Genomic DNA, 13,663 nt, shown 5'->3' on the forward strand with positions numbered 1-13,663 from the left:
TTGAACTSTAACTTGCTAGCACACTTACATAAAGCTAACTAGCATGTATGCTAGCTTGGCATGTCTCTTTGCAACAACAGAAAATAACCAGTTACGTCCATGTGCTAGCTAGGACGTTATGTGGTTGGCGTTTATTTATGTTCACATGCTCCTTCGAGCTTGTCTGCCAGTGTATAAATAAGCCGCTTGCCATGGCCCCTCAGCGAAAGTCTGCAAAGCTTCATTGCCACTAATATATCAAGAGGCACATTATGTTTTAAACGGGGAGGGGCTGCAATGTCAACCCCACCTCTGTTTTTGGTAAATAGCTGAGGGATGGAGAGATGTAGACAAAGACTTTATGTTTGATCCGAAATGTGTGTCGGATGCTTCGTATGGAAGGTATGACGCAATTTGTGGAGGATTGAAGAGGTCAAATCAAGCTCTGTACCACATCGCCGTGTGCCTCTAAAATGTTGTAATAATGTGGAGGGCCCCGAATTGACATGATTGGTTAACGGTAGGTGGGGACCAGAGGTCCAGTATAAACAAACTCACTTCCTATGCAATAGCTCGGCTCCGCTAAGCGCAAGAAGTATGGCAGCCCTGAAGTCTGCAGCATCTYACTAAATGCTGTATGGCCACTTCAGACGTCGGATGCAAGGATTGACCATCCATGAGATTAACATTTATAGTTTTATCCATGTTCTGAGGCTATACATTTAAAAAAAAAAGTTATATTTGTGGTTATGATGGTGTATGACAGTTGAACTAGGATCATGAGGCATTTAAAAGTTCATTCATTGATTCTTGAAGAATTGTTGAAAGTCAATGCATGTACCGATTACAGATTGCCACATTATAACTGACTTATTTTATTTCTTCTGTATTTTTGTTTTGCAGTCAAAAAAAAAAGGTCTCAGTCTTGAGGAGAAGAGGACTCGCATGATGGAGATTTTCTTTGAGACAGTGAGTTAAAAGGATAGTTCACCAAAATGACATATCGGTGTCTTTGCTAATCGGTTCCATAACGTGAATGGGATTTGTGCCACAAATCCTTAAACRTTAGCATGTGGAAACAGTGCCAGGGAAACTAAACCAAAGCATGAATTGCTAGGGACCCCAAGGGGTGCACGTTTTTGTTTTTGCCCTAGCGCTTCACAGCTGATTTAAAATAATCAACCAATCATCAATCTTTGACAGTTTGAATTAGTTGTGTAGTGTTACGGCAAAATTGCTGGCCTGCAGGGTAAGGAAACCAATGTAACTTTGGTGAACTCTCCCTTTAATAATTTGACACTTAGGTGTATTTCATAACACAAATGCYGTTTCACTTCAAGCTGTGGAGGTCCAAGAGTATCCATGGAGAGKAGCAAGATTGTGGGAGTTTTGAGTCAGTTGGTGAAACCGAGGACTGGTTTCGTGTCGCAGTTAGAAAGCTGCCGCTGATGCCAGGGTTGGCTATGACACCTGAGCTAAAGTAAACAGACCATACATAGCACCTTGAGCGTGCCTCCATCTCTCAGACACACACGCACACCGGCTCTCCCTCTAGTGTGAAACACCCTCGGACATGTTGGGGCAGGGAACTTGGTTTCTAAGGTGGGGTTAACCAGTAGAAGAGGTTTTCAGGACRRTRCATGCTGTATWGCTGATTCAGAGTAAAGTTGCGGTTGAATAGCGGGAACTGGGTTACTGCGATTTCCCACCCAAACCAACTCCCTTTTCCCGGGATAAATAACTGCTAGAAACCGGACGTCTGCAGTTTGACAAGKCACACTCTTACTGCTCGCTTAAAGGTTTAAAACCATAGAAATACTTAATCACATGTTTGATCATGAATTATAGGCCTATACTGGTTTTTGATATTCTTTAACGTTTTCCATGCCCTCTTTGATTTGAAGCAAAACCAATAAATGTCAGTTTTCACTGTCTTTTCAAGAAACAACAAACTACAATCTAAGCTAGATGCCCTCAATCTCACACAAATTATCAAGGAACCTACCAGGTACAACCCCAAATACGTAAACATRGGCACCCTGAAAGATATCATCCTGACCAACTTGCCCTCTACATACACCTCTGCTGTTTTCAACCAGGATCTCAGCGATCACTGCCTCATTGCCTACGTCCGTTATGGGTCCGCGGTCAAACGACCACCCCTCATCACTGTCAAACGCTCCCTGAAACACTTCAGCAAGCAGGCCTTTCTAATCGACTTGGCCCGGGTATCCTGGAAGGATATTGACCTCATCCCGTCAGTAGAGGATGCCTGATTGTTCTTTAAAAGTGCCTTCCTCACCATCTTAAATAAGCATGCCCCTTTAAAAAAAATAAAAAAATAAGAACAAGATACAGCCCTTGGTTCACTCCAGACTTGACTGCCCTTGACCAGCACAAAAACATCCTGTGGCACACTGTACTAGCTTCGAATAGTTCCCGCGATATGCAACTTTTCAGGGAAGTCAGGAATAAATATACACAGTCAGTTAGGAAAGCAAAGGCTAGCTTTTTCAAACAGAAATGTGCATCCTGCAGCACTAATTCCAAAACGTTTTGGTACACTGTAAATTCCATGGAAAATAAGAGCACCTCCTCCCAGCTGCCCACTGCACTGAGGCTAGGAAACACTGTCACCACCGATAAATCCACGATAATCGAGAATTTCAATAAGCATTTCTCCACGCTTTCCACCTGGCTACCCCAACCCAGGTCAACAGCTCTGCACCCCCCGCAGCAACTGGCCCAAGCCCCCCCGCTTCTCAAATCCAGACAGCTGATGTTCTGAAAGAGCTGCAAAATCTGGATCCCTACAAATCAGCTGGGCTAGACAATCTGGACCTTCTCTTCCTAAAATTATCCACTGCCATTGTTGCAACCCCTATTACTAGTCTGTTCAACCTCTCTTTCATATCGCCTGATATTCCTAAAGATTGGAAAGCGGCCGCAGTCATCCACCTCTTCAAATGGGGAGACATTCTAGACKCAAACTGTTAGACCTATATCCATCCTGCCCTGCCTTTCTAAAGTCTTCGAAAAGCCAAGTGAACAAATAGATCACCGACCATTTCGAATCCCTCCGCTATGCACTCCGGTTTCCGAGCTGGTCACGGGTGCACCTCAGCCACGCTCAAGGTCCTAAACGATATCATAACCACCATCGATTTAAAAAAAAAAAAAAAAAAAAAAAGTTCTCGGGCCGACTTTTCTCTGTATATATCAATGTCGCTCTTGCTGCGGGTGATTCTTTGATCCACCTCTACACAGACGACACCATTCTGTATACATCTGGCCCTTCTTTGGACACTGTGTTAACAAACCTTCAAACGAGCTTCAATGCCATACAACACTCCTTCCGTGGCCTCCAACTGCTCTTAAACGCTAGTAAAACTAAATGCATGCTCTTTAACCAATCGCTACCCGTGCCCACCCACCCGCCTAGCATCACTACTCTGGACGGTTCTGACTTAGAATATGTGGACAACAATACCTAGGTGTCTGGCTATACTGTAAACTCTCCTTCCAGACTCTATTAAGCATCTCCAATCCAAAGTTAAATCTAGAATCGGCTTCCTATTTCGAAACAAAGCTCCTTCACTCATGCTGCCAAACATACCCTCGCTACATATTCGTTGCCAAACCCCACTGGCTCCAGGTCATTTATAAGTCTTTGCTAGGTAAACCCGCCTTATCTCAGCTCACTGGTCTCTCATAGGAAAACCCACCCAGTAGCACGTGCTTCAGCAGGTATATTTCACTGGTCATCCCCAAAGCCAACACCTGCTTTGCTGCCTTTCCTTCCAGTTCTCTGCTGCCATGACTGGAACGAATTGAAAATCTCTGAAGTTGGAGACTTATATTTCCCTTCTAACTTCAAGCATCGGCTGTCAGAGCAGCTAACCGATCGCCTGCAACCTGTAACACAGCCCATCCACCAATTACCTACCTCATCCCCAATATATATATATATTTTTTTTTTCTGCTCTTTTGCACACCAGTATTTCTACTTGGACATCCTCATCTGCAACTATCTATCACTCCAGTGTTCATTGCTAATTACTTTGCCACTATGGCCTATTTATTGTCTTACCTCCTTATCTTCATTTGCACACACTGTTTACAGATTTTCTATTGTGTCTTTGACTGTACGTTTGTTTATCCATGTGTAACTCTGTGTTGTTGTATGTGTCAATGCTTTGCTTTATCTTGGCCAGGTCGCAGTTGTAAATGAGAACTTGTTCTCAACTGGCTAGGCCTGGTTAAATAAAGGTGAAATAAATAAAAAATAATAAAAAAACAAAGAATGTTGACTCACTGAATGCATGCATTTGGCCTGTAGGGGTTATTTTCTCTTATGGCCCAGTTTCTAGAGTATTAGTTTAGGACAGCTTGGCACCCTGTCTAACTTGCTCATACTTTTTAATTTTTTAAAATAAAATATATTAGTATGGAGTTGTTTTTTTGTCTCTCTCACCAGAAAGAAGTGTTTCAGCTGAAGGACATAGAGAAAATCGCCCCCAAGACTAAAGGAATAAGTGAGTAATGATTATTTGAGACGAACCAGATGGATCGTTTTACAAGTGAAACCTGGGACTCGTGATTTATTTTCTATATGAAATAAAACTCAGCATTAAATTAAAAAATGTCCCTGCGATGCCAATGTGCATTTTCTATTCAGTGACGGCATATGGATCCCAAATCTTTAAGACCGGCGTACTAACATTTCCGGAGGTCTTTATTTCACCTCTTGAAGTTATCCATGTTTTTGGGGTGAGCATTTTGCAGATGCCTGAAGTAGTTCTGTGTCATTTTCTTCCCATGAATGTGCGGTCTGTGTCAACACTGAAAGTTGCCCTCACGCACCCGTAACAACATATTGATAAAATAGTCCCAACATCGTCTTGGAAACCGAGTCTAGCCCAAATCACTTTGATTCATCCCATATTTAGCCTGTAGTATGGAGTGGGACGACACTACTGCCAAAAGGCACTAACGTGGGGGGGGGGTGTACAGGGAGAACAACAATAGGGAAAAGCACATGTTTTAAGTGCTGGCACCATAGAGAAACAGAGCTGTGCTGTTTTGGTACGCACCCAAACGGGACTTTATTTTCCTTTTCTTTTTTTACAGTGGACGTTACATTAATTTGGGGAAACTTGATCAGGCTGCCCGCAAATGATTAGAATCACATGTTTTTAAAGGCCCTGCTCTGGCATCTGCTGTGTATAACAGTCACTTATCACACACAGCAGAGAGGGAAGGAGGGAGAGAATGAGAGGGGGAGAGGGTGAGATSAGGGGCCCTCTTTGAAAACGTTGAATATGTATCCATTCTTTTCCTTGATGTAGCCTGATCACTGATCACTGATTTCAAATAATTGGATAAGCAAAACCAAGGGTTCAACTACATCRCTTTCCACCAATCCAGCTATGTTATATCAGTGATTACTTGAGGGACAGGAGGGAATTATATATTTTTAAAAAGTCTCAGGAGAGAAATGGTGAGTGAGCGATGGAAGAGAGAAAGGCGGASAGGCAAACGAGCGAGACAGAGGGACTAGAAACTAGCAAGTCCAGATGTGCCAGACTATCGAGAAATTTAAGCATGTTTGATAAATGAGGCCCCTSAAATCCTTGTTCCAGAGTTTGCTTAAACAGGGCCCATTAGTTTGATTCTCCCTGCTGCSCAACATCCTCCCAGTACTTWAAGGGGAAGTTCRGTGTTTTTCATATWCACRGTGTACKATACATAGCTAAAGTTTGTAGTGGCTGTTTAGAGAAAACAAAACAATGGATTACAGTTTCTCCTGGCCATAGACTACTTTCAGGATGTGGCGCCATCTAACTTTAAGTTGTWAAATACTGAACTTTCTCTATAACACAGCTCGTTCCAAAACACACCAGATCAACTTTATTAGTGCTACGGCAGAGGAACAGAACAGTGCATGATGTGGGACTATCACATTTCACCAGACGTCCTCGTTCCAGATGTTAGAACGTTCTATTATGCTTGGTGGTAAAGTTYCCCCTAGGTAGAGATCTAGGACCAGCTTGCCTTTCCCAATCTATCCTTAACCATTGTGGGAAAAATGCTAAACTGCTAAACTAGCTTTATTACTCTCAGCTGATTTGGGATCAGTTAAGAGAGGGAGGGAATACACAGAAGAGCCCTGGACTCTGCAAATTTAAATCAACGTTTTCCCTTATCGCTGTAATAAATGTAAAGCGATTACGTGGGCTATGGGTGCGTCCCAAATGGCACCCTGTTCCTTATATAGTGTACTACTTTTAACCAGGGCCCATTAGCGCTTTGGTCTAAAGTAGTGCACTATATAGGGAATAGGATGCCAAATGGGATGCAAATTGATTCTGCTCTCGGTACATCTGGACCACAGAGTTGGAAGATTGAAGCTATATGAGCCTGGATAGTATAATGGGCTTCACTCGGTAATATGATGATTTGAAACAAATCTAGTTGTTTTGCTATGGAGTGTGAATGTACAGTGGCTTGCAAAAGTATTCACCCCCTTTGGCATTTTTCCTATTTTGTTGCCATACAACCTGGAATTAAAATAGATTCTGCGGGGGTTTACACAACATGCCTACCACTTTGAAGATGCTAAATATTTTTTGGGGTGAAACAAGAAATAAGACACAACAGAACTTGAGCGTGCATAACTATTCAGCCCCCCCCCCCAAGTCAATACTTTGTAGAGTCATCTTTTGCAGCAATTACAGCTGCAAGTCTCTTGGGGTATGTCTCTATAAGCTTGGCACATCTAGCCACAGGGATTTCTGCCCATTCTTAATGGCAAAACTGCTCCAGCTCCTTCAAGTTGGATGGGTTCCGCTGGTGTACAGCAGTCTAAGTCATACCACAGATTCTCAATTGAATTGAGGTCTGGGCTTTGACTAGGCCATTCCAAGACATTTAAATGTTTCCTCTTAAACCACTCAAGTGTTGCTTTAGCAGTATTCTTAGGGTCATTGTCCTGCTGGAAGGTGAACCTCTGTCCCAGTCTCAAGTTTCTGGAAGACTGTAACCACGCGCTTTCCCCTAAGAATTCCCTGTATTTAGCCCATTCTTTCAATTCTGACCAGTTTCCAGTTCCTGCCGGTGGAAAAACATGGATGTTGTTCTCGGGTGAGGAGAGGTTTTTGGGTTTGCGCAGACATAGCGTTTTCCTTGATGGGCAAAATGCTCAATTTTAGTCTCATCTGACCAGAGTACCTTCTCCCATATGTTTGGGGAGTCTCCCCACATCTTTTGGCAAACACCAACGTGTTTGCTTATTTTTTTTATTTAGCAATGGCTTTTTCTGGCCACTGTTCCATAAAGCCCAGCTCTGTGGAGTGTGGTCTATGGGCAGATACTCCAATCTCCGCTGTGGGAGCTTATACAGCTTCGGGGTTTTTCTGGTCTGTTTGTTGCCTCTGATTATGCCCTCCTTGCCTGGTCCATGAGTTTGGGTGGGCGGCCCTTGGCAGGTTTGTTGTGGTGCCATATTCTTTCCATTTTTTAAATAATGGATTTAATGGTGCTTTGTGGGATGTCAAAGTTTCTGATATTTTTTTATACCCCACCCTGATCTGTACTTCTCCATTGTCCCTGACCTGTTTGGAGAGCTCCTTGGTCTTCATGGTGCCGCTTGCTTGGTGGTGCCCCTTGCGTAGTGGTGCCCTTGCTTAGTGGTGTTGCAGACACTTTGGCCCTTCAGAACAGGTGTATACAGTTTAAGTCGGAAGTTCACATACACCTTAGCCAAATACATTTAAACTGTTTTTCACAATTCCTGACATTTAATCCTAGTAAAGATTCCTGTCTTAGGTCAGTTAGGATCACCACTTTATTTAAAAATGTGAACTGTCATAATAGTAGTGATTTATTTCAGCTTTTATTTCTTTCATCACGTGGGTCAGAAGTTTACACATACATACACATTATATTTGCTAGCGTTGCCTTTAAATTGTTTAACTTGGGTCAAACGTTTCAGGTAGCCTTCCACAAGCTTCCCACAATAGTTGGGTGAATTTTGGCCCATTCCTCCTGACAGAGCTGGTGTAACTGAGTCAGGTTTGTAGGCCTTGCTCGCACATGCTTTTCAGTTCTGCCATACATTTTCTATAGGATTGAGTCGGGCTTTGTGATGGCCATCCAATACCTTGATCTTGTTTGTCCTTAAGCCATTTTGCCACAACTTTGGAAGTATGCTTGGGGTCATTGTCCATTTGGAAGACCCATTTGCGACCAAGCTTTAACTTCCTGACTGATGTCTTGAATGTTGCTTCAATATATCCACATATTTTTCCTTCTCATAATGCCATATATTTTGTGAAGTGCCCAGTCTCCTGCAGCAACACCCCCACAAATGATGCTGCCACCCTGTGCTTACGGTTGGGATGTGTTCTTCAGCTTGCAAGCTTCCCCTTTTTCCTCCAAACACAACAATGGTCTTATGGCAAACAGTTCTATTTTTTTATTTCATAAGACCAGAGGACATTTCTCCAAAAAGTACGATCTTTGTCCCTGTGCAGATGCAAACCGTAGTCTGGCTTTTTTTTAGGGCGGTTAGGAGCAGTGGCTTCTTCCTTGCTGAGCGGCCTTTCAGGTTATGTCAACTTAGGACTCGTTTTACTGTGGATATGATACTTTTTGTACTGTTTCTCCAGCACAAGTCCTTTGCTGTTGTTCTGGGATTGATTTTCACTTTTCGCACCAAAGTACGTTCATCTCTAGAGACAGAACGCGTCTTCTTCCTGAGCTTATGACGCTGCGTGGTCCCATGGTGTTTATAACTTGCGTACTATTGTTCGATCAGATGAACGTGATACCTTCAGGCGTTTGGAAATTGCTCCCAAGATGAACCAGACTTGTGGAGGTCTACAATTTTTTTTTTTCTGATGTCTTGGCTGATTTCTTTAAATTTTCCCATGATGTCAAGCAAAGAGGCACTGAGTTTGAAGGTAGGCCTCGAAATACATCCACAGGTACACCTCATATTGCAACAACTATTCAATAGCCTCTAATTAGCTCTAATTCTAAAGCCATGACATCATTTTCTGGAATTTTCCACGCTGTTTAAAGGCACAGTCAACTTAGTGTATGTAAACTTCTGACCCACTGGAATTGTGATACAGTGAAATAATCTGTCTGTAAACAATTGTTGGAAAAATTACAAAGTAGTTGAATGCACGACTTGGTTGAAAAACAAGTTTTAATGACTCCAACCTAAGTGTATGTAAAMTTCCGACTTCAACTGTGTATACTGAGATCATGTGACAGATCATGTGACACTTAGATTGTACACAGGTGGACTTTATTTGTCTAATTATGTGACTTCTGATGGTAATTGGTTGCACCAGATCTTATTTARGGGCTTCATAGCAAAGGGGATGAGTACATATGCGAGCACCACTTTAGAATTTTTTGAAACAAGTTMTTTTTTTCACTTCACCAATTTGGACTATTTTGTGTACGTCCATTACATGAATTCCAAATAAAAATCTATTTAAATTACAGGTTGTAATGCAACAAAATAGCAAAAACACCAAGGGGATGAATACTTTTGCAAGGCACTATCATTAGGATGAGTCCAAGATGGTGCACTTGACACTAGCAATGACAATGAGGTTACAAGAACCACAGGTTTTGCCTTCCACTAATGACCAGGTTGAGAGAGGGGTACTGAGGTACAGTAACACGTCCCCACTAAGTACACTTACCTGCCACCCCAATCTCAATTCAGACATAAAGTGCACTTCCTAGGGAACTAGGGCACTAACACACTCCTGGGCTCTACATCAATTCACCTTTCTGTGATTCCTCACATCCTTTTCAATCATATTGGAGGAGATGGTCCAAGGTCCCTCCACTCTGACCTTTTTATCTAATGGGTTTTGAGAAGGTGAGGAAAGCGGATGCGACGAACCCAGGAAAGATTAACTGAGAATGAGCCTCCTGTCTGCAGCACCCATGTCAGTGAAGGAGGTTCTCCAGAGTCTGGTGGATGACAACATGGTGGACTGTGAGAGAGTGGGCACCTCAAACTACTACTGGGCCTTCCCCAGYAAGGCCCTGCACGCCCGCAAGCGCAGGTTGGAGGAGCTGGAAAAGCAGGTGATTTTAACGGGTGTATTGTGGCCTATGGTGGTCTAAGCATACCATACCGCTGCAGCATGGGTTAGAATCTGACCCACTGCTACAGAAATTCTGTCTTCTATTTTTCCTATCCAATAAACACAAAATATGTGTGGGACATCCCCCTCAATTGTGTGAGCTTCTCTGACACTGCAGGGGGGGGGAGTATTTTGGTTTTCAATAGGGCAAAGTACACTGTCACCCCCCCATCTGACCTTTAAGCTAATGCTGAGGGTCTACTGGCCTCTCTCCCCTCCAGTTTTAACAGCTTGCTAGACTCTTTATCTAGTTCACGCCGGCGATTCACGTGGTTCTTATTACAGAACATCGCAGGCCTATAGACCTCATGTACCTAGTTTGTGTCCCAAATGGCCCCCTATTCTCTATAGTGCACTTCCATACTTAACTAAATTACCTTATGTGCCCTGGTAAAAAGTATTGCACTACATAGAGAATAGGGGGCCATTTGGGATGCTGCCCTTATCTGCATAGTCTCAAGCCCACAGACAGACCGGTGCATTTCCTGTCCCAAATGCGTTATTTGTTCTTAACTGTACTCTGATTTCTGTAGCTAGCACACCAAGCAGGCACACTTGTTTGCAGTAAAGCATATGCTTTCACTGTAAGTGGGAGGTAAAGGAATTACTACAACACTMAAACGTGATTAGACATACGAAACAGAGTGTAATGTTTGCACACAACTCGAACTGTCCWTGTTGTGTGATCAGTATTTMATTTTGTTAATCAAATGGCACTTTACATATCTTCAAAATAATGACTGAAGACAAAATTAAAATGTACCTAGACTGGCTTCGAGGTCCAGAGTTGAGTTTGAGGGGAGCGGTTAAGACCGCTGTCTTCATAGCACTCACACAGCCTACCATGTCGCCGTGTGTTCGAAATCCAGCCCACACCCTTCTGGCACAATCTTCTCTCCCATCTTCCCTGTCTTTCTCTCACTATCTATCCCCCCAAAAAATAACATACGTAAGGAGTACATTGTTAACTCAGTGTCTCATTTGATCATGATCACGAGGAAGCTCTAGGTTCAGAACCAAAGTAGCCTACGTCTAAGACCTAATAATCTCATCGCAGAGTTGTGGGTAGTGACTCGTTATCAGTAGCAGCGCTGAAGGGGGTGGCTGTGTGGCTTGTCGCAGGTGGCGGTGTCACTTAAACAGTTGGTGGTCCTCTCGTTAGCATTTCATCCTCGTGATGACCAAGKTCCCCACGCCACAGACCAGACAGTATGAAGGCGTGTACTGGGCGGTGAATAAATGGCTTCTAGTCGCCAGTGGTGCAACTAATGCGGCGGCTGTTACGGAGTCTATGTTACGGAGTCTAGTTGATAGGTAATCGACTAGTTGGACTGTTCCCCAGACTCCAGGCGTAGGCATTTGTACAATGCTTAACAAGGCTATTGAACTTAACATTGGTGTCTGTCTTTATTCCTTAATCCGACATATCATACAGAAACAGCGGCCGCCGAGTTRGAAATTAAACACATTGGCGTGAATATGTGGTCTGTTATCGGTGACATATTTATATGGGAACCCTCCCGTCTCTCATTCTATAAACAGTGTACAAGGAAGGGGACTGTTTCTTTGTTTTATAGTCAATAAACTTTTATTAAAATTGTATTTGAGTTATTGGTTTGTCACTGTCTGAACTTTTGAAAACAAACCGTTTAATGCGAGTTATGATGTATAGAGAGATGTAGATTAAATGACACCCTATTCCCTGTGTAGTGCACTATTTTTGACCAGGACCCATAGGGGGACAGAGCCAATGTGCAAGAATACTAACCAGTGCAGAATAATTTTGGCTCATAGTTCTTTGCCATGACTTTTGATTGAGTGAGAAATATTATAGCTGCCTGACTCTTGCTTCTGTTACCATGGGGATGACTGAGTTGAGGAGTATCCAGATTTTCATACCTGTTTCWACGGTATTACCGGAAGTGCACACACAGGGCACTATTTATTTTGACCGCAAAACAATTCTCGGCAACAGGTATTTTGATCCAGGAGGGGATTGAATGTCACTGCTGAAACCAAGAAGCTTGATCTTGACATCTAGCCTCTTAGTTAACAAACCAAATGCACTGAGTAACTGAGCTCGAGCACTGAGCTCGATATCATTTATTTGACATATCTTAGCTTCCTTATACTTAACTGATAGTTATAAGTAGTACGYAACCCTGCAGTTATTGAAAATCATACCGTTGGWATTTCGAAATACTTTGATATACATTATAAACGGTATATCGCCTAATGGCAGCTGTTTCATGCAGACACGATTTAAGAATTTGATAATGTATGTGTATGATATTTAGTTCATATGTATGTGTGTGTGATGCATAGTTACATGTGTGAAATTGAAGTTCAAGCCCACAAAACACAACATTAATGTGAAAATTTAAATGTGATGTTAAATYGTGTTAATTCTAAATGTATTTTCTCGCCATAGCATACCGAGGAGAAACAAAGGAAGATGTCTCTGCTGCAGGCTGTCGACAAATCAAAARTAGGACGTGAAGAAACCGTAAGTACATTTACGCACACATGCCAGCCTTAAAGGGAAAGCAGGCCATTTTATTATCCTTCATTTTATCAATGATGAGTGATTTTGTTTATCTGCAATAATTTTGAGAAATAGTTTTTGTATTGTAAGATAAAAGGACTAGAATCCACACCTCTAAGGGGGGTTGGTGTGTATTTTGTTGCATATACAGTGCATTTGGAAAGTATTCAGACCCCTTGACTTTTCCCACATTTACGTTGCAGSYTTATTCTAAAATTGATTAWATTGTTGTTCCCCCTCATAAATCTACACTCAATACCAATAATGACAAAGCAAAAACAGGTTTTTAGAAATATTTGCTAATTTATTAAGAATAAAAAATGGATTGGGAGTATTTTCAGGTCTCTCCAGAGATGTTCAAGTCCGTGCTCTGGGTTGGGTCACTCGAAGGACATTCTGAGCTTGTCCCGAAGCCAACTACCTGCGTTGTCTTGGTTGTGTGCTTAGGGTCGTTGTCCGTTGGAAGGTGAACCTTCAGCCCAGTCTGAGGTCCGAGTGACTGGAGCAGGTCTTCTCATCAAGAACTCTCTGTACTTGCTCCGTTCATCTTTCCCTCGATCCTGACTAGTTCTCCCAGTTCCTGCCGCTAAAAAACATCCCACAGGCATGATGCTGACAATCACCAGGTTTCACAGTAGGGACTGTTTTTCCGGTTTCCTCCAGACGTGACGCTTGGCAATTCAGAACAAAGAGTTCATTCTTGGTTTCATCAGACCAGAGAATCTTGTTTCTCATGCTCTGAAAGTCTTTAGGTGCCTTTTGGAAAACTCCCAAGCGGGCTGTCATGTGCCTTTTTTACTGGTGGAGTGCTGCAGAGATGGGAGAACCTTCCAGAAGGAAAACCATCTCCACAGAGGAATACTCTGGAGCTCTGTCAGTGACCATTGGGTTCTTGTCACCTCCCTGACCAAGGCCCCTTCTCCCCGATTGCTCAGTTTGGCCGGGGCGCCAGCTCTAGGAAGAG

General features: G+C 42.8%; 1 protein-coding gene across 1 annotated transcript in view; it reads left to right on the forward strand.

Moving 5' to 3' along the window:
* The window catches only part of LOC112068552 (meiotic nuclear division protein 1 homolog), a 35,779-nt gene that overhangs the window by 1,083 nt on the left and 21,033 nt on the right, over positions 1–13,663 (forward strand). The window contains exons 2-5 of the mRNA XM_024135712.2: positions 883–948; positions 4,457–4,514; positions 9,947–10,095; positions 12,586–12,660. Coding sequence (XP_023991480.1) covers positions 925–948; positions 4,457–4,514; positions 9,947–10,095; positions 12,586–12,660 — 306 coding nt within the window. The 5' untranslated portion in view covers positions 883–924. The remainder of the gene's footprint in view (positions 1–882; positions 949–4,456; positions 4,515–9,946; positions 10,096–12,585; positions 12,661–13,663) is intronic.

This window comes from Salvelinus sp. IW2-2015, unplaced genomic scaffold, assembly GCF_002910315.2.
Source record: "Salvelinus sp. IW2-2015 unplaced genomic scaffold, ASM291031v2 Un_scaffold563, whole genome shotgun sequence".
Lineage (NCBI taxonomy): Eukaryota > Metazoa > Chordata > Actinopteri > Salmoniformes > Salmonidae > Salvelinus > Salvelinus sp. IW2-2015.